General features: G+C 36.1%; 2 protein-coding genes across 4 annotated transcripts in view; both read right to left on the minus strand.

Moving 5' to 3' along the window:
- ugp2a (UDP-glucose pyrophosphorylase 2a) overlaps nucleotides 1–12,338 on the minus strand; it is a 28,229-nt gene extending 15,891 nt beyond the window's left edge. Inside the window, exons 1-6 of one of the 2 annotated variants that reach the window (XM_089131996.1) lie at nucleotides 12,276–12,338; nucleotides 9,644–9,771; nucleotides 7,069–7,176; nucleotides 3,545–3,730; nucleotides 1,517–1,650; nucleotides 227–524 (exon numbers count right to left, since the gene is read on the minus strand). In XM_089131996.1, the coding sequence (XP_088988122.1) occupies nucleotides 227–524; nucleotides 1,517–1,650; nucleotides 3,545–3,730; nucleotides 7,069–7,176; nucleotides 9,644–9,742 (825 nt within the window). In that variant the 5' untranslated portion in view covers nucleotides 9,743–9,771; nucleotides 12,276–12,338. Of the gene's footprint in view, nucleotides 1–226; nucleotides 525–1,516; nucleotides 1,651–3,544; nucleotides 3,731–7,068; nucleotides 7,177–9,643; nucleotides 9,772–9,973; nucleotides 10,325–12,275 lie in introns of those variants that run through there. The other variant, XM_089131995.1, reaches the window with a different exon arrangement.
- A 666-nt stretch (nucleotides 12,339–13,004) lies between these two features.
- On the minus strand, nucleotides 13,005–21,977 carry mdh1aa (malate dehydrogenase 1Aa, NAD (soluble)). Of its 2 annotated transcripts, none has more exons than XM_039686897.2 (9): nucleotides 21,584–21,977; nucleotides 17,681–17,779; nucleotides 16,462–16,558; nucleotides 15,451–15,626; nucleotides 15,206–15,328; nucleotides 14,720–14,896; nucleotides 13,982–14,095; nucleotides 13,795–13,884; nucleotides 13,005–13,427 (listed from the first exon to the last, which is right to left on the minus strand). In XM_039686897.2, exons 1-9 carry the CDS (start codon nucleotides 21,635–21,637, stop codon nucleotides 13,305–13,307), a joined length of 1,053 nt encoding a protein of 350 aa, XP_039542831.1. In that variant the 5' UTR covers nucleotides 21,638–21,977; the 3' UTR covers nucleotides 13,005–13,304. The 2 variants fall into 2 exon arrangements, with proteins under 2 accessions (XP_039542831.1, XP_039542836.1); XM_039686902.2 differs by lacking the exon at nucleotides 21,584–21,977 and adding an exon at nucleotides 18,348–18,481.
- Between the last annotated feature and the right edge of the window lie 1,906 nt (nucleotides 21,978–23,883).

Raw genomic sequence — 23,883 nt, forward strand, 5'->3', positions numbered from 1 at the left:
ACTTAGTTTTGCATGATTTTGTTCTAAATAACATCACACCATTTCGTTCAAGTTCAAGTGTATCGGGGCCTCAGACGACCATTTCAACCGAAAATGAAAATTCTGTCTGTGCGGGCCTCGAACCCGGGCCTCTGGCGTGAGAGTCAGGCGCTCTAACAAGGAGGCTAAAGATGGCAGCCTATTCATCAGAGGTTTCCTCGCACAGTGGCTACTGTTACATCCTCACCTTCACATCAGCTCGTGTCTTATCGGTGACCTCCATGACGAATTCGCAGCGTTTGCCGCCGGCCTGGCTCACCAGGTGGTTCAAGATGTGCAGGTCCACCGTGGCGCCCAGGTTATCAATGTTGGACACAAAAATGTACTCTTTCCCTTCAGCGATGAGCTTGTCCAGCAGGCCGGAGTTGTAGAAGCTGGCGTAGATGTCTCCGTGCCCGGGCGGGTACCAGGCTTCTTCATTCTCACCCTTTAGGCCTATGTTAGTGGCCACTGGTAACAAAGACTCCTTGTTGATCCTGGGATACCTGTGCAGGAGCGAAAAATGGACAAGTTGACAACCCCACAAAAGCAGTGGCCATTTTGAAATAATAATAATACCTCAGTAACTAATGGTCTATTGTGAGAACTGATGGGTGAATCGATCTTGAAATAACAACAAACTTGAAATAATATTACCTCAGTTATTGATGTTTTATTGTTAGAACAATGTTCCCTAATGTTGGCTGATATATATTTTTTGCATATTTACAACATATTTAATATTTTTGGCAAAATTAACCGTTTTCTTGGTAACACTTTACAATAAGGTTCATTAGTTAACATCAGTAAATGCAACATGAACTAATGATGAGCAATGCATTAGTTACAGTGTTTATTGATCTTTGTTAATGTTAGTTAATACAAATACAGCTGCTCATTGTGCGTTCATGTTAGTTCACAGTTCATTAACTACCTTTGATTTTAATAACGTATTAGTAAATGTTGTAATTAATATTAACTAAGATTAATAAATGCTAAAGAAGTATTGTTCACATATTGTACATGTTAACCAATGTAGTTAACTAATGAACCTTATTGTAAAGTGTTACCGTTTTCTTTAAATGTGGCCATTGAAAATAACTTCATATTTACAAAAACACAGGAACAAATGATTTTTAAGACATTAGTGTCATTAACACTGTTCTAAAATACGGAATCTGACAAAATACGAGTATGGTATTTTCTGGAAAATTATAAAAAAAGTAAACATGATTAAGTCGTACCGGTTCGTCTATAAGGAACATTTTATTATTACATTCATAAATAATGTAAAATACTGGTAAATAAGACGAAGCGTTTACAAACAAACACCATAAACTCGTTTTAGTTTCCCTCAAATTCAGAACAGAAGCCTAAACTCAATTATTTAAAGCAAAACTGAAACTACCCATGTTTGTTAAATGCGCTGTTTCTGATGATAAAAAACTGAACACGGTAAGTTGATATTTCTCACTGGCCTGGATAAGGATGTGTGTACCTGCTCTGGTTGAAGGTGTGTATCTTGACGCGGTGATGTGTGTACTTCTGCAAGATCTTCTTAGTGTCCTCATCTGTGTTGAAGGAGTTCATCAGCACCAGGGGCACGTCTGCGTTATACGACTTATTTAGATGCTGAAAGAGAGAGATTCAGATAAGATAATTCTCCAGTCGCTTTATTTTTGCTGTTCATTTAAAATACAGTTCTTGTATATTACTCGTCGTATGTATATTATTACTGTATGACTATTGATTAGAGCATATGATGATTCTAGATGTTAAAATAAGTCAAAACCGGGAGCAAACATCTCTGAAAAGAAAAATTAAAATGTAGCTATATCATAGGTATGTTTTTATCACATAACAAAATAGTATTTTACAAGATATTACTGTAAATTGATTTTATTTCGTCATGTGGAGAAAAAAAACTTGTTATTATGCAACTCTGGGGTAATTGGTCATGGGCACAGAGGGAAACCTTTTACCAAGGTCTGAAACTGCAAACAGGGTCTTACATCATCTTATGTCTAAACCCCACTAGATGACACATCATCCGCTGTTCTGAAGTCACACACAATTCAGTTCTGTTCAATTATAAAAACTTAAAGAAATGCTAAAAGCAAAAAAGTTTGGGGTCAGTAAGATTTCTTTTTAAAGAGTAACTAAACCCTAAACCAACTTTTTTTTAGTTAATGATCTGTCCCAGTCATTGATTCAAGTAACTTTTTTGACATTTGTGTATAAAGTGTTTTATTTCTACAATATATGGTGTAAAAACGTCTTAGTGCTGCCCTCTTGAGGTTGAACGGTGGAGTTGAATTTTCCTATTGGATGTTCCGTACGCAGGTTTCAGCTCACCACACTCTCGGTACGAGCTACGCCCTTGGCATTATAAAAAACAGCTCGTTTCGTCAAAACCAGTCCAAGTGTTAAAAACGATCAGGATAGAGTGTTTTAGCATCTATTTCGCCCACTTTTTCAGCATTTTTCAAATATTGCCAGTGGGTGGATCATCTATCATGATCTGACCAGGGGTTTAGTTACCCTTTAAAGAGGACCTATTAACTTATGCCCTTTTACAAAGTTGTGATTTAGAGTTTAGTGTCTACTAGAAGAGGATTTCATGCTTGAATGTAAAAACAAACAAACGCAATTGACATTGTTGCAGCTCTCTTTCCAGTCTGGCAGTAACGCTCTGTTTAGTTCCTGTCTCTATGAAGCTCCTCTCTATGTGCTCTGATTGGTTGGCTGGACAAGTGTGTTGTGATTGGTGAACCACTTCGAGTTTGTTTGTTGGTATAACTGCGAGTTTCAACACACAACTATCACAACTTAACCAGGTCTCGACTTGTTTTTTTTTTTTTGTGTGTGTGTTTTTTTGGCACATACCCCAGGCGGGAATTATTGTGTCGTGTTAGTTCCCGCAAGAAAACTCAAGACTTCAGCGGAGGCGTTTCAGGGAGTTCAGAAACAGTGACACTCCAGCTCTAGTGACTTTGTGCTTTATAACTTCGCAGATCTTTTTCATGCTGAAACAGCAACCTTACACACTAAAGAAAGCTGAAAATGTAAAAACGCATAATAGGTCTTTACATAAATCAATACTTTTATTCAGCAAGGATGCATTAAATTGATCAAAAGTGACTGTTACAAAAGGTTTCTATTTAAAATAAATGGTCCTTTTGAATATTCTATTCAAAAAATGAAGCTGTTTTCAACATTGATAATAATCAGAAAAGTTTCTTGAGCAGCAAATCTTCATATTAGAGTGATGTCTGAAGGATCATGTGACACTGAAGACTGGAGTAATAATGCTGAAAATACAGCTTTGATCAATTACATCTTACAACATATTCAAATAGAAATCAGTTATTTTAAATTATAATAATATTTCCCAATTTATGGTTTTTCTTTCAAAAACGAATTTTAAAAAAATCTTACCAACCCCAAACCTTTGAAATCAGTGTTTGCTGAAAATCAGTAATGCCCTTGTTCTGAATAACGGCAGGAAGCGTGTGTGATGTAATACCTCAATCTGCTGTACAGTCAGATCCAGGAAAGTGTTTTCATTCCGGACGCTGATGAGACTTTTGGGTCCTTTGCAGCCCATGCTGGTCCCCAGACCTCCATTGAGCTTCACCACCGCCAGTTTATTAAGGCTGGAAGCCACATCGGCAGGAAGACCCTTCGACTTGATCTTCTCATAGGGCTGGATCTGTTCATACAAGAGAAACAATGACAACCATATCATTTGTCCATTGAGTCTAGCAAACACACTATTATTAATCATTTATTCAGGATAAGGAAAGCGTGTGTGGAGTGGATTGAAGACAATTATTTGAATTCTGCCTCTTTGTACTTCTCACTTCAGAGACGTACAATGATGATAGAAAGACCTTTGATAGATGTTTATTTCACTTTTCAGTCCAGGCTTTATTTACTCCAGTCAAACAGAGCTGGCCCTTTAAACTAAACTCCAAAAAGCAAAAGTCATCAACCCCGAGATCATGACATGAAGAGCAGCGCACTGTGAGGGCTTTGAGAGACTGAAACAGAGACTTATATACAGTATTATTGAATATGAAATATGAGCTGATTTGATCAGATCTCAGAATTTGGGTGTGAAGCTTTGTTTTAACACGAGCCAACAGATCTAGATATGCCTGCACACACATCCATCTCAGATGAACAAAGCATGAATTAAAATTGCGTAAAGCAAGTCTTCCCACAGCAGTTTCATCATAGTGGAAACTTGAATTTAGGCAAAAATGGAAAAGTCCAATGACTTGCCATTTTATTGCTTGTGGTCCATAAGTCTTTATTCATTTACGTTTACTTAAATGGGACCACAATGGAAATAGGTCTTCGGGCTTTATTGTGTTATCCCTGACTACTTTTGTATTTGATTTTAATGTATGAAACAGTTTCTTACTGTTTTTCATATTTTTATATTTAAGTGGTCAAATCAAATCAAATCAAATGATTTAGATCTCTAGGTTAAAGAAATATTACAATATAAACAAGTTAAGATTAACTGACAGCGTTTGTGGCATAATGTTGATTACCACAAAATGAACCTCGACTTAATTTCTTTCCGTTCCTTTTTTTTAAAGCAGAAATCTTGTGTACACTTATAACGGAAGGGAGTGGTGCCAATTTGCAATGGTGCATGACGGATGAGCCACGATAGTCTTTTCTTTCCTGTTGTGACGTTTATCCAAGCGAAACGGCTTTAAGAACAAGAGTAAATGTTGGGCGGGACTTGATTTTGTCCATTGGGAACTGATCGGATGGTTGTGGTTTGCTATTGGTTGATCTTGTGTTAACGCATCATCAGAGAAGAGATGATCTGCAAGATGGAGGGGAAGTTTTTTTTATTAAAGATTACGAATTTATAAAAAAATAATTATAATTTATAACAAACAATGCAATATTCCATAAAAAACAAGAACTTTTAATGTCATGGTGACTTTAAAATACTAACTGTATACTGCTTGTTAATATGATCTTAGTGTGGGAAAATCGCATACTAAGCGTCTAGTATGGACCCTAAAATGATGATGTAAACACTTTACAGTTTAAATAATGCACAATTTTTAACAGAAGAAATAATTTAAGTACTCATAAGCTTCAAATTCTCCACAAATCGGCCCCATTCACTTTTAAATGAAGGGATAAGGCCCTTTTTTACATTCTGGTGATTAAGCTCAACTTGTACTGAACCAGGAACATAATGTCAATAAATGCTCTTTTTAGACTGGAGAGAAGCTTATAAAAGAGTTCACTGTTCCTATCAAATCAATTTCTCTTCATATAACCCCTTTATAAGAAGTATACTCAAGGTTAAAACCACAGACCAAATATAAGGTTTCAAACCACCACTCTCCTGACTGAACATCTGCCAACTAAACTTAACATTTGAGACGCCGGTTGTCAACAAATGACACGCGCATAGATCAAGCATCCAGCCAATGAGCGCTTCCCCACATGAGGACTGAACTAGAACCATTGAGGATCAGATCTGATCTAGAAGCAGCCGTGAAGTTTATTTCGTAATGGGTCTGATGAGTGTCGATCTCATGGAGCTGATTTCAGATCAGCCTGGCCTTTACTATGTGCTGTAACATGAGTTTCACAGCGGCTGTGTGAAAAGAAATGTCAGCCAAAGTTGTGGGATGCTGGAAGTGCTGTGCTATTCATAGTTTAACCTTCAGTGTTTGTAGAGGGGCCGTGGGTAATTTGGGGAGGGGATCAACAGGGAAATGTCATGGGCTTGATAAAGCACCCATACACAAGCAAGTTATGCTGCTGCTGCTCTCCCTTCCTCGCTGTTCAGGGGGCCGGTAGTCAATGCAGGGATTGGAAAGTTGCAGAAGCACATGCATATGTGAAAAAATTATAATTTTGTATCATAAAAAGGATATCTATTTAGGACAACTGACGTTGGATTACATTATATGTAATCTGCATCTAAAATGTATGTGGACAGAACTATAATACTAAATAATAATAATAATAAATAAATAAATAAATAAAGGGAAAAATATATTGAGAATATATAAAAATATTGGGAATAATTTTATGCTGGTTTAAAAGTAAAAAATAAAAAAAGATTTTATTGTGTTCATAAAATATATATTTTTTAAAGAGTTATTATTGTTAGTTAAATCAAAAAATTCTGAAAAAATAAATAAAAAATAGCTGAAATTAAATAAAATATAAATATTAGTTTAATTTTCTTTTTTAATTAGAACTAAAATTAACTGGAAACAAAATAAAATCTAAACCTAACTTAAAATAAAACTGAAATAAAAATACATATAAAAAGCAATATTAAAACTAATAAAATGACAAAAGCACAATGAAATTGCTAAAAATAAAATGAAAATTAGCATAAAATAGAACTAAAATAGAAACTAAAATAACACTGGTTTTAACATATGTAACATTGATGAAACAATATATTTTTTAATAAAAATTAATTTTATATATATAAATAAATATAAATGTATATACATACACAGTAGAGGCCTAGGGAATTTGAAATTGTAACTCTTTATTGAAATATTATTAAAAATGTGTTAAAGATTTTGTAATCATATTGTGTAGTTGTGCTTGGAGTCAATGGTTTTATTTGCGATGAAACATGCAGAATTGTGCAGACTTAATTTTTTGGCCAAGCTGTCATACAAAGAAATTATGAACACATGCAAAAACGAGTGAGAACCAATACATTAATAATAGTAAATGTATGCTTTTGAGTGTTTTTGTGAGTTTTTTTTTTCTTTTTGCATAGTAAAACAAGACCAGTAGCTGTACAGTAGTTTTTCTTTTTTGCCAAATCATTTTGTCATATACATATCTTAACCAAGTTTTGGGGTTTTGTTCTTCCTTTATACTTAAAATATATTTTTTGAAAATGACATTCTTTCCTCATATTTAGATTTTTAGAGACATTAAAAACAAATATCCCCCCAGACATCACTTTTGGCCACTAGTGTATATCTTAATATCTCATTTTTAATTCCTCATCCAAGCACTCATCTGTCTCACCGAGTCTTCGGGTGGTCTCTGTATCTTGGCCCAGTCCACAGACGGTCCCTTCTCCTGAAGGAAACGGTGAAAGAGCTTCTTGAAGCCCTCAAAGTCCTTCCTGGAGATCTGCAAGAGCACAAACAAGCAGATTACAGTTCTTCTTCTTTATTAATAAATATATATATATATATATATATATATATATATATATTTTTTTTTTTACAATTTCAGTACATTTTAAGTTTGGTCAAATATTAAGCTCTATATCCTGGAGTTCAATATTCAATAATTTGTATTGTTTCAGGACCAATGGTGAAAAAGAGTCTCCGGAGTCACACTAGACAGGCTAACAATTATGAGGGTTTTGGGAAGCTGCTCTTGCAAATCTGAATTTATAACTCGCAATTGCAAGTTTCTATCTCACAATTCTGAATTTATAACTAGCAATTGCAAGTTTCTATCACGAAATTCTGAATTTATAACTCGCAATTGCAAGTTTCTATCACGCAATTCTGAATTTCTAACTCGCAATTGCAAGTTTCTATCACGAAATTCTGAATTCATAACTCGCAATTGCAAGTTTCTATCTCACAATTCTGAATTTATAACTAGCAATTGCAAGTTTCTATCACGAAATTCTGAATTTATAACTAGCAATTGCAAGTTTCTATCACGCAATTCTGAATTTCTAACTCGCAATTGCAAGTTTCTATCACGCAATTCTGAATTTCTAACTCGCAATTGCAAGTTTCTATCACGAAATTCTGAATTCATAACTCGCAATTGCAAGTTTCTATCACGAAATTCTGAATTTATAACTAGCAATTGCAAGTTTCTATCACGAAATTCTGAATTTATAACTAGCAATTGCAAGTTTCTATCACGAAATTCTGAATTTATAACTAGCAATTGCAAGTTTCTATCACGCAATTCTGAATTTCTAACTCGCAATTGCAAGTTTCTATCACGCAATTCTGAATTTCTAACTCGCAATTGCAAGTTTCTATCACGAAATTCTGAATTCATAACTCGCAATTGCAAGTTTCTATCACGAAATTCTGAATTTATAACTAGCAATTGCAAGTTTCTATCACGAAATTCTGAATTTATAACTAGCAATTGCAAGTTTCTATCACGAAATTCTGAATTTATAACTAGCAATTGCAAGTTTCTATCACGCAATTCTGAATTTCTAACTCGCAATTGCAAGTTTCTATCACGCAATTCTGAATTTCTAACTCGCAATTGCAAGTTTCTATCTCACAATTCTGAATTTATAACTCGCAATTGCAAGTTTTTATCACGCAATTCTGAATTTATGACTCGCAATTGCAAATTTATATCACATATCTGAGATAATTCTCACAATTGCAAAATAAAAAGTCTTGTGAGATAAAAAGTTGCAATTACCTTTTTTATTTTCTATTAAGTAGCGGAAACAAGCTTGATTGCTGAGCTTTAGTCTATAGCATGTTTCTGTTCTGCTAAGTAAACGTATGTGTGTGATGAGCAGTGTTGGGAGTAACGCATTACAAAAGTAATACATTACAGTAACATATTACTTTTTGCTGTAACGCAGTAGTGTAAGGCATTACTAATCAATTTTCAGTAATATTTTACTCGTTACATGTTCAGTGAGGCTTGTATTACAGTTGTATTACAGTGTAATGTCTGCTTTTACTTCTTAAAGGCAACAGACTATGTGAAAGTTTTAAAGCAGTCTTTTAGTGCCAGTTCAGAGCGGTCGCGTCTGTAACATTGTTTTTTCCTCATAAACGAACACGAAAACTAAAATAAAATATTTTAAGTTCTATGGAGACTGCAGAGCCAACCCTTCCTCACCCGATTTGCGCAGTGTAATTAACAGAATTACAAAAAATATATTTTGCCTCCTATTTTTTGTCACGCATGAATGTGTGTCTTTTCCCTAATGTTAAAAATAAAACATAGACTGATATTTGTCTAATGTCTGGAGTCCTTTAAGGAAGTAGCCTATATACGTTTCAATACATGTATTTTCTGAGACTTTTTATTTCAAGTTTTGACTGCAAATGTCATCATGTCCATAATGCTGGACTTCCCCAATTTTAAATAATTTATCCTCAACTAGTTTTGTGGAGTAGGTCTACGTATTTTATAATGTTAGCTTCAAATAATACTAATAGCCTAATTTAAAGATAAGGCAGCATTGGATCTGGACGGTAAGGAGAATAACGCTGGAGTTGGAAGAGGTGTGTCTCGATTCTGTAGGTTCGTGGATGTGGCGAATCACGATTTCGGTTTCATATTGCATATCGTTACAGCCCCAAAGTTAAGTTCTACTTAGTTATTTTGGTGAAAGTAACTCAAATGTAATACATGAGTAATGTAACGCATTACAATTCTGAGACAGTAATATTGTAAGGTAATGAATTACTTTTAAATAACAGTAACAAGTAATACCTAATGTATTACAGTTTGGAAGTAACTTGCACAACACTGGTGATGAGACATGTGTGAGTTAGGCGTTAGAAATGCATATGAAGTCAAGGACAGAAGAACCACTGGGACGTGTTTGTCACCTCAAACAGAGTTTTCAGGACAAAGCTCTCACCTCGGCCTCCGGTGTCTTGGCGGTGGTCAGGAGCTTCTCCAGCTCCGTGTGCATGGAGTTCTCATGCTGCAATCTCAGCTTCTCCTGAAACTCCGCCATACCTGCATTAGAGCTGCTTCTATACAGATCTAACAAGCAAACACAAGGAACAGAAAACATTACTCCCAACATTAAAAACCTGATGATTATTATCATTCTTAGGAATATTTTGTCCTACCGTGGTTTTCGGGTCTCTGAATGAGTATCATGTAAATAATGCATATATCTGAGTAGCATTATTATTATCTCACATCATTGTAACACCACAGCAGTCTATGAAGAAAAACTTACCAGCAACAAAAGACATGTTCAAGAACTTTTGACAACTCCCAGATTAAAAAAAAAAAACAACACAGTATAAATCCTGAATGGATTTCACCAGCCCAGAAAGGTCCAAATCATCAACTGCTGTACGGTTCCTTCTATTACACTACATAAAACTACAATAGCCTCAATGTAGCAGTAACAAGATGCTTTGAGAACCTCAGAAAAGCTACAAAACAGTGCAGCATCCGAACTCGAAGCGAAGTCTCTGTACAGCCTGGTCAGATGAGATTTCAGATATATTCACCGACTGTCATGCTCAGGACACCCGATCAGGGCTTTGTAACGCACTGCTGCAAAGACCAAAACCCCTGAAGGAGATGCGCAAAGAGAGATAGAGAGAGAGAGAATAACGCACGGTTCTTTTAATAAACTCCAGCACTGCCCAGTGCCGTCACGTCACGTCACGGACTCAGGGAAAAGTAAATAAATCCAGAAAAAAGTGAACAACTGTTACAGCAGGTACAGTATTTAATGTGTCAGTTGAATTATTAATCCCGTCGTCACCAAGTTCACCATCGCTTTGTCACGTGCAGCAAACCGGACACAGCCTGACTCTCGCTGGATGCGTTCTGACTGAGCGCTGGACGTTCGAATAGAACGCGTTCTCGAATCTGACTGTGGAGGGATTATGATTCATACGATCTCATCTCAGTGACTGGAATCTTTTGAATTCGTTCACTAATACGTTCGTTCACTCCCATTTTATGCAGGTAAAATGCTTTGTTATAAATTTGTGTCATTTTAATTGTGTTTGTGTCTGTCAGTGATACTTCCGCCACCATTCTGTCCTCCTGGTTGTGAATGAGAATTTTGTTCACACTCAAAACCTTTTGGTGAAACTGTTATTTTAGGATCGATATATAGCTTATTGTAGGTTTTTTTCAAAACTAAACTTTTTTTTTTTAATTTTTTTATTCCGTGGTGGAAACAAGTAATGCCTGAAAAAAGAAATAAATTATATATATAAGAAATATAGTTTTATATTTATTTATATATTTATTCATTTTTTACATTTCTTTGTTCCTATATACATATATATACAACAACTTTGGCATTACTTCGTTTACACCACGGAATAATAAAATTTTATATCATATATATATATATATATATATATATATATATATATATATATATATATATATATATATATGTGTGTGTGTGTGTGTGTGTGTGTGTGTGAAAAAAGAAATGTAAAAAAACAAAAACAAATGAATAAATATATAGCCTAACTAAATATACAACCATATTTCTAAAAAAATTAATGTGTATTTATACTTGTATTTCCTTTTTATGTATAATTGAATTTTCCCCCACATTTTTTTATTTTTCATTTATACAATTATTTATGTATTTATTTTACATTATTGCCCATATTTAAGTCATTCATTCCCTGTGTGACTTGCAAAGGCATGTCCGCAGGCCTTTTGCAATTTGTTTGGTCACACCACAAAGTGTCACTCAAAGCCTCAAAGATTCACCGTTGCCATTCTGAGCTCGATTGCTATGTCTGAGGTAAAACACGCCCCCTCCCTCATTACCATATGGACAAAGAAATGTATAAATAAATAAAAGGTATAAATAAATAAAATTCTAAATAAATAAATGTAGACATAAACAGATAGATAAATAAATGTGGGAATAAATGTATACACGGAAAAATAAATATGGAAAAAATATGATACATAAATACGGAAATAAAAGTATAAATACAATTATTTTTGTTTGTTTTTACATTTTTTTATTTAGGCTCTTCTTATATTTATTTGTATAACCATTTCTTATTTTGGAGGTTTTGGTATACCATAGGACACTTCCATGAGCATGCCACTTTAATAATTTTAAGGTTGTTTTAGCACTTTGTGATTCTTCTAGTTATTTTTGCACGCAATAACTGTTCGAAAGACCCCTTTAAATGTCAACTGAACAATTACAGTCGACAGACTGTGAGTTTTACTAATACAGCACACTGCTCACAGCAATGGCATGAGGGGGAGTAAGCTTTTCTGCTAATACAGACCTAAATAACTGCTTCTGTCAGTCCAAAACACAACCAAAGTCACAAAAAACCTACTTTTCCAGTTATCTGTCATGAACTTTGCCCTTCAAGAACTCAAAGCTCAATGGCCCCTTGCAAGCAAACACAGGCACTGCCCACACAGATAGTGGTTTGGAGGGGTTGGGGAACTATAATACTCAAAGCACATCTAGACAGCAGACAGGCTCGCTTTGCTCATTTTTTGACAAGTCATGCGAGGATACTCACGTCCAGTGCACAACACGCTGCTTCAAGGGCGGAAGTGTCACAAGAAATCGGTGTGTGCGATGATGTTCGTTGACCGACCAATCAGAGCAGAGGGGTGACCTTGCTCGACCAATCATATAACAGTTTTACAGTGTTGATAGCGTTGGAGAGATTGTAAGCATGTGAAACAGCGTCATCTCTTGGTTATGGTTGCAAACAAACACACAGTGCACTTTTATTTTATCAGTGCTTTTATTTTATGTAAAAGAAAAAAAAAATGCTTTGTTAAATCATTATGTATCACAAAAATGTATCTAAAAAAAGTGTCGAATCTTGAATCAATGGCATTATTGCAACCTTTTGTGACAAATTCAAAATGATCTCATTTAGCTTAATCATAATTTGAACAGTCATATCTTATTAAATGACTTGTATGTGCATATTTTCATCTCACAAATATGACGTCATAATCTAATTAGGATTACCTAAATCATTCGTTTTTCTTGTGGTGGAAAAAGGATAACCATCCTTTCTGACCAATACACTGTCTTAAATGATTTCCCAGTCCTTCTTTCTACAAGGAAACAGGAGAATAAGACTGAACCATCTTAACCTGATCCTGAAGCCAATTATGAAAATATAAGAAAATAATAATCTTTATATAATATATATATTTTTACTTCCGTCTGTTCATAGCTAGAGAGATGGACATGATCTTGCATGTGAACAACACTCAAAACAAATCTGACATTTATTTTCCACATGGCATTTTATTGTTGCATGACAGATGATCATTATTTTGGTCAGGACAACCATGTGCGTAACAGTTTTAATTGGAAAGGTTTCCCATCAGGTGTTGCCCCGGACCCTTCAAGCAGAGCAAGTTACATTGCAAACGTTTCTGGTGAAGCAACACACACGCACGCACATGTTAAGATACATGAATATCCACACACACACACACACATGGTCAGCTGTGACATCTACAGGATGTTAGAGTCGGGGATTCGGGGACTTGGAAAGGTCTAACGGCTGCTGTGTAGTCTCGAGTCACGCTCCAAGGAAGGTGAGTGCCGTGTCTCTCTCGTCGACCAGCTCAGTGGCGGTGGCGTCCATCTTGCCGCGGGAGAAATCGTTGATGGCGAGTCCGTCAACCACCTTCCAGGTCTTGTTCTGTTGTGGCCGACATAAAGAAACACATGAAAATGAGCAGTACTTGCATTTAACTTATAAATCTTATATTTTTTAAATAATTTCATTTATTCATTATTTAAAGTGCCACTAATATGCCATTTCTTAAATTCCTAATTTTGTTTTGGTCTTCTACAATAGGTTCACATGCATCCAAGGCCAAAAAAAAAAAAAAAACTACACCAAACACTGATCCCTAAACCTACCCATCACTGTAACCTTAACCAATGAAATTAATTACAAGGCAGATGTAAAAAATAAATAAAAATATAATAAAATTTAAATTTTTTTTTTTTTTTTAATTATTTCAATGGTTTAGGATTTAAACCTTTCAGTGATGAAGACAAACCTTGATCTGAACAGGGAAGGAGTACATGAGGTCATCATCAACTCCATAGGAATTACCAGAGGAGTAGACACCCATAGACACCCATTCGCCCTGCTCAGAGACAGAATGATTTAGCATTAATAAACTGGAAATATTTAGGAAAAACTCCATTTTCTTCTGTAAAGGGTTCACAGGGGAGCAAACTCACATCAGGAGTGCCGAACCATATGTCCCTCATGTGATCACAGATGGCTTTGGCAGCAGACATTGCACTGGAGAGCTTCCTGGCCTTGATGACAGCTGCACCTCTCAGCTGCACCGTCTGCCGAATAGAAATCAAAAGACTCACAGATGGGCAAATTAAAACAATAAGATACAAGAAGTCATTTATAAAAGTTTGGTCACATTAAAACAATAAATATAATGCTTTAATGTGTCACTTTAACAGTGACTTTGCCTCTAATCTTTGTTGCAGGGTGATGAAAAACCCAAGAACAATACATATTTAAAATTGTTAATAATAATCATAATAATAGGAACTTTAACGTGGCTCGCCTAATCTAGGCCTGCATGATTTGGGGATAGACTATAAAATAAACAATAAAAATTCAGGTTAGCTATGCTTGTTAGTAGGGCTGCACAATTTGGCCTATATTTTCTTATTATATGTCAATATCGCTTTAAAATGATAGTTATGATAATTATTATTAATATCTCTAGTTGGGTATTAAATGGACTAACTATGCATTTTATAATAATTAATCATAAATCCAGACAAAGGCAAACATTTTTTCACCATTTACAAGTGACATGTCTTTTTTTATTTAATCGTTCATTTGTGATCACTTAGTTACACAAGAAAAAATTATATTACACAGACAGCAAGATATTCCTCCTAGTTAAAGGCTTGATGATCTTACAAAAGTGGGTGAGATGTTGGACTTACGGAGATGAAGTCGCCCTTCAGCCAGCTTTCGTCATTCACAGCGTCAAAGGCTGCCATCTCCTTCCCATGGTGCTTCACAGTAGCATGGTGCACATCTGGGTACTGAGTTGAGGAGTGATTTCCCCAGATAATCACATTCTTCACACTGTCAGAGGACACACCAACACGCATCGCCACCTACAGGCATGGAGGACAACTGCAGATGAGGAAGAGGCCTGTAGTATGCGTGTGCTTAGGGCTGAAAGTTCCTCTAAAATGGCATATGATCATCACACAACATCAACACCGAAGTCACTCTGATGGTCTATGAACTATTTTAGAGTACATACCAAAATATGGCTACTCTAGACTAGAACTAAGCTATTTGAGGGACACTTACAATAAAAAAAAGCTCAGTTACCTGCAGCCCTGGAAAGCACAAAGACTTAGAGAACTTGAATAAAGCAGAATAACAACTGAAGGTGAATGAGGCAGCGGGGTTCGGACCTGAGAGCGGGCCCTGTTGTGGTCCAGACGGGTCAGGCAGGAGAAGTTCTCCTTAGGAATGGAGGGAGCAGATTTGGAGGCGATCAAACAGTTGGTGTTGGCTGGGTTCCCGACAACAAGCACCTATGGAAAGAAAAGTAATTGAACGCCATAACTGAATACACCAAATACTAACAAATGATTGATTAGGCATATTTTTGTCTAAAATTAAATGGCTCGAAAACATTATTTGTTGCAGACTTTACCTTGACTGTCTTCTTGGCGTACTTGTTCAGTGCTTCACCTTGGGTTTTAAAAATGGCCACGTTGGCCTTCAGAAGGTCCTTCCTCTCCATGCCCTCTTTTCTTGGCATAGATCCCACCAAGATGGCAGCGTCAAGATCCTTGAAGCCCACCTCAACCTTATCGGTAGGAATCACATCTGTGAAGGTCACAGAAATAGTATCAGAGTAACAGTTAGGTCAACAAATCTCCATGGGAAGTTCATTACTGATTTTTTTTAAATTACAAATTAAAATGACATGCATAGATTATTTTTTTCAAAGCTAAAAAATCTTTTATTTAAAAAAAAAAAAATGAAGTTAAATAATTTCTTGTTGAACTAACTGCCTGACTGGACCAGGAGAATAAAAAAAAATCTTGTTTTTTGTAGCAAGTAATAGACTATTTCAGTCTATCAAGCATGTGACTGAAAGATAAACTCACATAAACTGCACATGCAGACATTTTAGCACCGGTATTGGGAAACGCAGCCTCATTATGTTTGTACCAAGACTATAATTTAACAGGAGCATGTGCTGACATGACCTCCTGACACTTTCATATCACATCATCACATCACCATAAACGGTTTGAGGCTTTTGATATTTCCTGAATTGGCTCATTTTTCAGTGATAATCTTCAGAATGAGAGTTAGTAAAGATCTATTTATCAGAACGGACTTCAGCCAAAGCACAACTTCTGATATACAGGTTTGTTCTTTGGCCTCCTCCTCCCATTGTTGCGGCACCATCCCGTTTCCCATTGGTCAAAGACTATCCCACAGTGTGAGCCAATAAGCTCAGTCAGTGCTGGTTACACCTCCCTGTGCTTCAAATACTGCGTACCACGTGCTGTTTTTTTTATGCAACCGCTGCGGATCCATTCTGCAGACTCATGCTTGCTCTTCTGCATCTTAATACATTCCAGATGTTGGCTATAAATAAACCAAGTTGCCGTACGGAGTCTCTAAGTGTCCCTTTGAAGCAATTCCTCACCCCTCAGAAGAGGAAGAGCACAATCCTGCAGCTCCATGACGACCCCATCCAGCACGGGCAGCATGGGAGTGATATCCAGAAGCACCAAGATGATTGGCTGACAGAGGAGGACAACATGCATGTTACACAGCATCAGCCACAGACAGAAAACATGTTCGGGAATAGAATTTGTGCAGCTTTAGACAGCGGACATATAATTATGCTACACTTTGTTCACGTCTTTTTTGAATCTCAGGTTAAAACTTAGTGAACATTTTGATAAGCAAAGCAGGAAGTAGTGATTGAACGATATGACTGAAGTTGATATAATGCCAATATATATGTGATATAAGCTAAACTTTTGAGATGTACATGTTGACATTACACATTTTTAATGAACATGACCAAACATTTACACAATATTTGCTTAAGACTCAAAATGCCATTTGGTGGCTCTCTAAACAACAGCACCTAACAATGCCATACATACATTTATTTTTATTCAATTTATAATACATTTATGGAAGCTAAAGGTAATTGCGACTTTTTCATCTCACAATTCTGACTTTTTCTCTTAATTGCAAGATATAAACTTAAAATTGTACAAATTGAGAGCGGACCTTTTTATCAGAATTAAAACTCGCAATTGCAAGTTTATATCTCACAGTTTTGAGGGGAAAAAAGATCAGAACTGCAAGCAGAATTACTAGAGGTTTTGAAATATCAATATGGAAACTTGTTTCTGCCAAAGGAATTACAAAATTCTTGCAATTGCAAGTTTATTTTTCAGAATTGAGAGTTTGTATCTATTTTGTATGAATTACCTCTTGTATTTTTAATTCCGTGGCAGAAACGAGCTTCCATACTTATATCTCAAAATATCTAGTAACATTTTGCTGTTATCATTCAAGAATATTTCATTGTTATAGGCTATCTAAATGATTAGGCTAGAAGTTATTGCATCATTTGTAAGTTATTGTATTATCGGAGTCATAAACATGTACCTGTATTGGTTGGTTTCCAATAATCGGTTCAAAACAATAATCTCAAAATGGTGTAAAATGCACACTACATCTACATGTATTAAGTACTGCATAAATAACCAGTGACTTATTCTGATGGATCAAAAGAGTCGCATGTTTTAATCACACATTATATAACACAAGAACATGGTTTAAAATCCAGTTTGCTTCACTTGTATTATCCCCCAGTGTCGTGTTATGCAATAACCCAGTCTCACCTGGTCCTTGCCGAACACATCTCCTTTAGCAATGCTGTACAGCAGAGAATAAGCGATTTGTCCAGCAGCGCCAGTCACCAGGACTCGGATCGGCTCGGCCTGCAACAAAACACACGGCCACTGGAGTCAACAGAATGACCTATTTATTAGAACAAAGGCCTAAAGATCTGGATTATATCAGAAGTGCCAGATTTGAGTATTTATTAACACATAATTGTTTCAGAAAATGGGAATTTATTGATTTTTATTTGTATCCCCCTCCTCAATGAATGAATGAATGAAACAGTGATGCAACGGATGCTCCGCGCGACCATGGTAACGTCACTATGTGCGCGAGACTGTAACGTTAACTTCGACGAAAATTTCCACTTCGAAGTATTTACAAATACAATCTGACAAAATAGCGCCAATGTGTAAAAGATGGCACCTCACTTACACACCCCACAAACGCGGAAATGACAGTTAAACGTTTATTAAACTGCTTCAAAACTATTCAAAATAAATCGTTACCTAATCACAGAGTTCACAATCCAAATATCAAAAATTAAATATCACCTAAAATTATTTAGAAGATCAAACAAGCCCGCCATGCTATACAAAAAAACCCATTGCGAACTTGATTGGATTTTTTTCGTGCAGGACCAAAATGGAGGAATGAGAATCTCACCATGTTTCGGCTCTGATTGTGCAGGTTGAGATGTGCGACAAAGATGGGCTGCTGCTCTACCTCGGACTGAACGGAGGGTCACCTCTATTCTTATATGGAAATATGTCATGCGCTTTCACAGGCACAGAAATGCTATACACTGGGATATGTAGTTTTTATTGCTGCTCCCATACACCAACCAGTTCACAAAAGGAACTAGTTTACCCATAAGAACCCGCGCTGAAGCCCTCACATCCTACACGCCCCCTGCACTACCATATATGGAGTAAAAGCCTTGGAAACCGTATAAAGGTCGAGTTTTGAAAGTCCCTTTCTTTCAGTTATGTTAGGTTCGGGTCTTTAAACAACAAATCGTCAATAATAGCCAACTGAAACAGATTAGTAAAAGTTATGTCATTTGAATGAGCAGTCAAACAGAATAAGCATCTTTTACAGACTAACAAAGAGGATATTGAAGACAAAAAATAGTCATGTAGTCCTGTGTATCCTTATGTCCTTTACTATAGACATTAAGTGGTCATTAAAGACAGTTTGTGTGTGTGTGTGTGTGTGTGTGTGTGTGTGTCTCTAACTATTTATATCCTGCTCAAATGTTGACACAATAGCTTAATGTTGTCACCTTCAGATGACATTAAAGGCAGGGTTGGCAATTTGTTCCAGAAACGTTTTTTTTTTTGTTTTTTTTTTTGTTATGCTGGTTTAAAAGTCTCTTCGGGTATGAATTTCTGCGTTTTTTCGCATCCGTAGCAAGCAGTTTAAATGGAGTTTGAATGGTGTTTTGACAATTCAGAGCCACCGAATCATGAATACGAAAAAACGCATACTAAAATTTCGGACTCACTGTGCAATGGCCTTAACTACTGTAATTTGGAAAAGATAAAGAAACCCGTGACATTACACTCGGAGCGGGTCGTGATTCGAATGTATTAATTCAATGGCAACACTAATGCTGAAATGAAACTGCAGCAGTCAGGTGGTACATGCAGGTCAGCGCTCTTTAAGTGATTATGTCCATTATTATTATAGACCATTTCACAAGATGTAAACAACACTGGTCCAGAAGCCCTTCCTGTTTCAGTTTTTTAACACTACATAAAAGCTGGGATAAAATACAACCAACAGAACATTTAAAACTGAATCAAAAAGTTAAACAAACATCTTTAAGATGTTTTCTTAACATGTGAAATAAAGAAAACAGTTACAAACTAAAACAGGAAGTGCTTCTGGACCAGTGTTGTTTACATCTTGTGAAATGGTTTTGCTTAGAGACATGAGGTAGTTTAACGCCGTCTCTTTAACGCGCTCTGAAGGGAGGGTGGGATCTCATGCTTTCAAAGCTAACTCGCTATATTGCTAACCTCTCCGAAAACTGCCTATACCTTTAACAGAACAGCATATGTAGACTAGTAAGAGCCCCCTACAGATTCCTGTGGCATCTTAGAGCTTAACTTCCACTGAAACACAAAAAGCTTTTGAGATCATTCACAAACATGATCACCACTAGAGGTCATCAGAGGTCAAATCCAATTTAGCAATAACTTTCTATGCACATTTTCTCTTATATTGTTATGCTTATAATATAAATTGAGAGTTATTAATGAATTTCAAAATAGAAGCACTTTTACGATGGACTCGATTGCAATAGTGTGTTATTAATATTTAAACACTAACTGAACTGAAGCAACATAGGTTGACTTGTTTACTTTATTATTCATACATAATTAAAGTATCAAATATGATACAACAGGCTTTTGAGGAATGTTTATTTGTCCATCTCTCAATCATAAATTGTATTGCATTGCATTATGTTTCACCCCACAATTTAAACTACAGAGCTTTGATCATAAAACTAAGCATACTTTATTATTACAGATATAGAGTGACAACTGATATTTATGCATTTTATGTAAGTATATTGCTGTTATAAAAATCTCATTGATTTACATTTAAAGCTATTAGAATTTTATCTTACTTTTAGGCAACAACTGCACCAAATTGCACATTTTGAGGTGTTAAGGGCATAATCTATCTATCTATCTATCTATCTATCTATCTATCTATCTATCTATCTATCTATCTATCTATCTATCTATCTATCTATCTATCTATCTATCTATCTATCTATCTATCTATCTATCTATCTATCTATCTATATCATACAAGCCAGATGTATTAAATACTCAATTTTTCTGACTTATTTCATATTTCAGGCTTTAAACTAAAGGGTAGGGTTAAACCCTTTAAAAGGTAAAACATCTTGCAGATACAATGTTACCCCCCAGTTGTGGTGCTAAATGTAGGGGAGGTTTTTTGCTTTCAACTTTTAATTAATTAAATTTATCTAAACTATTTAATGGTTGATTCCCAATGTGACCTTAAATCCTACATTAGTAAATGTGTCATCCCCACCATGTTGTCACAAAAAGTCAAGGTGTGTTAACAAGATAACATGCTTACACCACACTCAGGATTAAATAATGACCCAGGGTTAAGTTTTAAAAGCCTCTAATGGCATTGGTTTCTCCTTCAGGCTAAATGATGCATTTTACTATCATAGTCTGCCTCTGCAATTCACTAGTGTGACCAGGATGGGTGTGTGTTAAAAACACAGTACGCCGCTACAGATCAGCCACATACTGATGCAGATATTTGCTCCTGTTTGGGACAAAGTTAATATTACATAACACACCGTTGGAGAGGTGGAGATCCAGAAGGAGCGAGTGTGCTATCCATGGTGCTGGACTCTGCTTGCCAAAAGCATCCTAAATTAATCATCATGCCCCACTGGCCACTATACGATTTCAAGGTGTGCATGATGAATGAGACGATTGCCAGTATCAACCAATCCCAATGGAAAATCCAGCTTAACTGTGTTTTTAAAGCAGGGTCATTACTGTTCCTAAATGTTTTTTACTTGATCTAACATGGTAATAGACTGGTTAAGCAGCCTGATGATCACCTTAAATTGCTATGTCCAGCAAATTACATGATCTTGGGCCAGGTAAAGACTATTTGGGCCAAAATCACATTCCAAAACACTGCAACCATTTGAATATGAAATTTATATCATGAAATCAATTGCTTTAAATATAACTATGCGATATTGGGCAAATTATACGTACGCCTGCACGGTAAGGTTACATCATGATAATTTAACGCATAGCGCTTGTGTTCAAAGAAAAAGCGTACGTTTATGGTGCATCGTACGCCTCCGTTGTCAAGGAGAGGCGTCTTACCTGCGCCGAAGCCGTGCGCACCACCAAGTACATAGCCGACAACAGGGTCAACATTTTCAAGCGGTTTGTCCCTCGAAGTGTCCGATGGAGTCTGTTTTCCCTCCCCAGACTACAAAAGTGTGTGTTTTTGTGGGACGCGCTGAGACGCGGAGCGGTGTTCGCGGCGGTAACCTGAGCTCACAGGCGCGAGACGGATACACACACGAGGCGCGTGGTGTGTTTTCAATCACCCTTCCGCACCTAATGAGCTTTGGGAGACAAAAATAACTCTGCATCGAGTAATCTTTCCGCCATTTCTGATCACAAGGCTAAATTAATGAGTGGACGGAGCTGCGAAATTTGGGGGTGACGTCAGTCAGGGTAGGATGCTGCAGCGCTGAGTTGCTGAGTGAAGAAAAACATCCCTCATGGTTTAGGATTGGACTTGCTGCGGGTTTACAGGGGACACACGGGCTTTGATAATGTAACCTTAATTATAACAATGGCTAGACATTTCATTGTGGGTTATTTATTTATTTCGTGCCATAAGAAAAGGCAATTTCAACATTGCAGTATTCATGGTCCCACCATTGTGTCTTAAAGGGATAGTTCACCCAAATTCTCAGTAGCTGACTTACTTTCTTCTACAGAGGACAAAATTATATATTTTGAAGAATGTTAACTGACAAAAACATTTATCAAAATATCTTCTAATATCTATAAGACAATACACTCAAAACGTAAAACGATCAATTAAAAGGTAAAATCATGATTTAAAATCTAAGTCATCTGTGATCACAATTAAAGGAGTAGGCTAGTTCACTTTAAAAAAAAAAACTTTTGCTGATAATTTACTCACCCCCATGTTATCCAAGATTTCCATGTTTTTCTTTCTTCAGTCGAAAAGAAATTAAGGTTTTTGATGAAAACATTCCAGGATTTTTCTCCATATAATTGACTTCAATGGGGTTCAAACGGTTCAAGGTTCAAAAGACAGTTTCAGTGCAAACTGCAAACTGTTCAAAGGGCTTTAAACATTTCCAGATGATGAATAAGGGTCTCATCAAGCGAAATGATCACTCATTAAAAAAAACAACAAAGTTTAAGTTTTATAAGCTCAAATGGTTGCCTTGCTCTGTTCTGTGATGCGCGTTCGTGACTCTCCTGTTTGAATCTTTTTTCGTGTCATTTGGTTCATTCAATGAACGAAATGAACGAATTGACTCGGGAAGAGATTCGTTCATTTTGATGAACGAGTTTGAACAGGAGATTCATGAACGCGCATCACAGAAGGATGCATGGCGAGCATTTCAACTTTTTTTTTTAAATGAGTGATCATTTCGCTTGATATCCCTATTCGTCGTCTGGAAACGTTTAAAGCCCTTTGAACAGTTTGCACTGAAACTGTCTTTTGGACCTTGAACCGTTTGGTTCCCATTGAAGTCTATTATATGGAGAAAAATGGAATGTTTTCATCAAAAACCTTAATTTCTTTTCCACTGAAGAAAGAAAGACATGGACGTCTTGGATGACATGGGGGTGAGTAAATTATCAGCAAAAGTATTTTTAAAAGTGAACTACTTCTATAATTGAACATAAGTGAATTTTAAAAACGACTTCTAAAGCGAAAACCAATGAGTACTAATAAATACCATATTTTTTTAATACAAAACATGTTTTTCTGGGAATATTGGAAGTGGTGGTTTTTCCCAGAGTCCTTAATATCACTTTTCTTAATGTTGTTTTTTGTAATATCCCTCAATAAACAAGTGAAATTTACCCAGTTTTTCTTACATCATTTCTTACATTATGAACAAATTGAACAAGAAGCCATATAGGCCTGTACTTTTTGCTTTTACTCACTTTGTTAAGACAAGTAGCCTATTAAAAAGCAAAATGAATTAATCTTAATTTTAGATATACATAGGCCTACTTAGTCTCACTGCTTGCCATCGCACATTAGCATACGTCCCTTGAATGAAGCAATAAACAATACAATTAATATTAACTATCTATTATTAACAACGAATCGAAAGACTCGCACACTAAAAAAGAAGCAACTTAGGCCTACTTCCGCATTGCGCGAACCTTTTAAGAAAAGGTACTTTTCTGTGAATATGGAATACTGATACTAATTTTCAAAAACGTGCCAGTGTAGTATGACCACAAGATGGAGGCAAAGTTGGTCTACCGTCCTCGGAGTCACGTGACAGCCAGGGGTTCTGCTGCACTACTTGCACCCACCAGAAGAGGGCAGCATAGCGCGGCCATTAAAGCATCCGAGCGACTTTTGTTTAACTGAATTACACTAAGAAGTTCTC

The sequence above is a fragment of the Pimephales promelas genome, chromosome 6 (genome assembly GCF_988280905.1).
Source record: "Pimephales promelas chromosome 6, fPimPro1.hap1.1, whole genome shotgun sequence".
Classification (NCBI taxonomy): domain Eukaryota; kingdom Metazoa; phylum Chordata; class Actinopteri; order Cypriniformes; family Leuciscidae; genus Pimephales; species Pimephales promelas.

Coding starts and splice junctions, on each gene's coding strand:
- mdh1aa (XM_039686897.2), bottom strand. CDS start 21,637: ATGTTGACCCTGTTGTCGGCTATGTACTTGGTGGTGCGCACGGCTTCG. Junction 15,627..16,461: donor TGCTCTTCCTCTTCTGAGGG/GTGAGGAATTGC, acceptor TGACCTTCACAG/ATGTGATTCCTACCGATAAG. Junction 15,329..15,450: donor ACGCCAAGAAGACAGTCAAG/GTAAAGTCTGCA, acceptor TTCTTTCCATAG/GTGCTTGTTGTCGGGAACCC.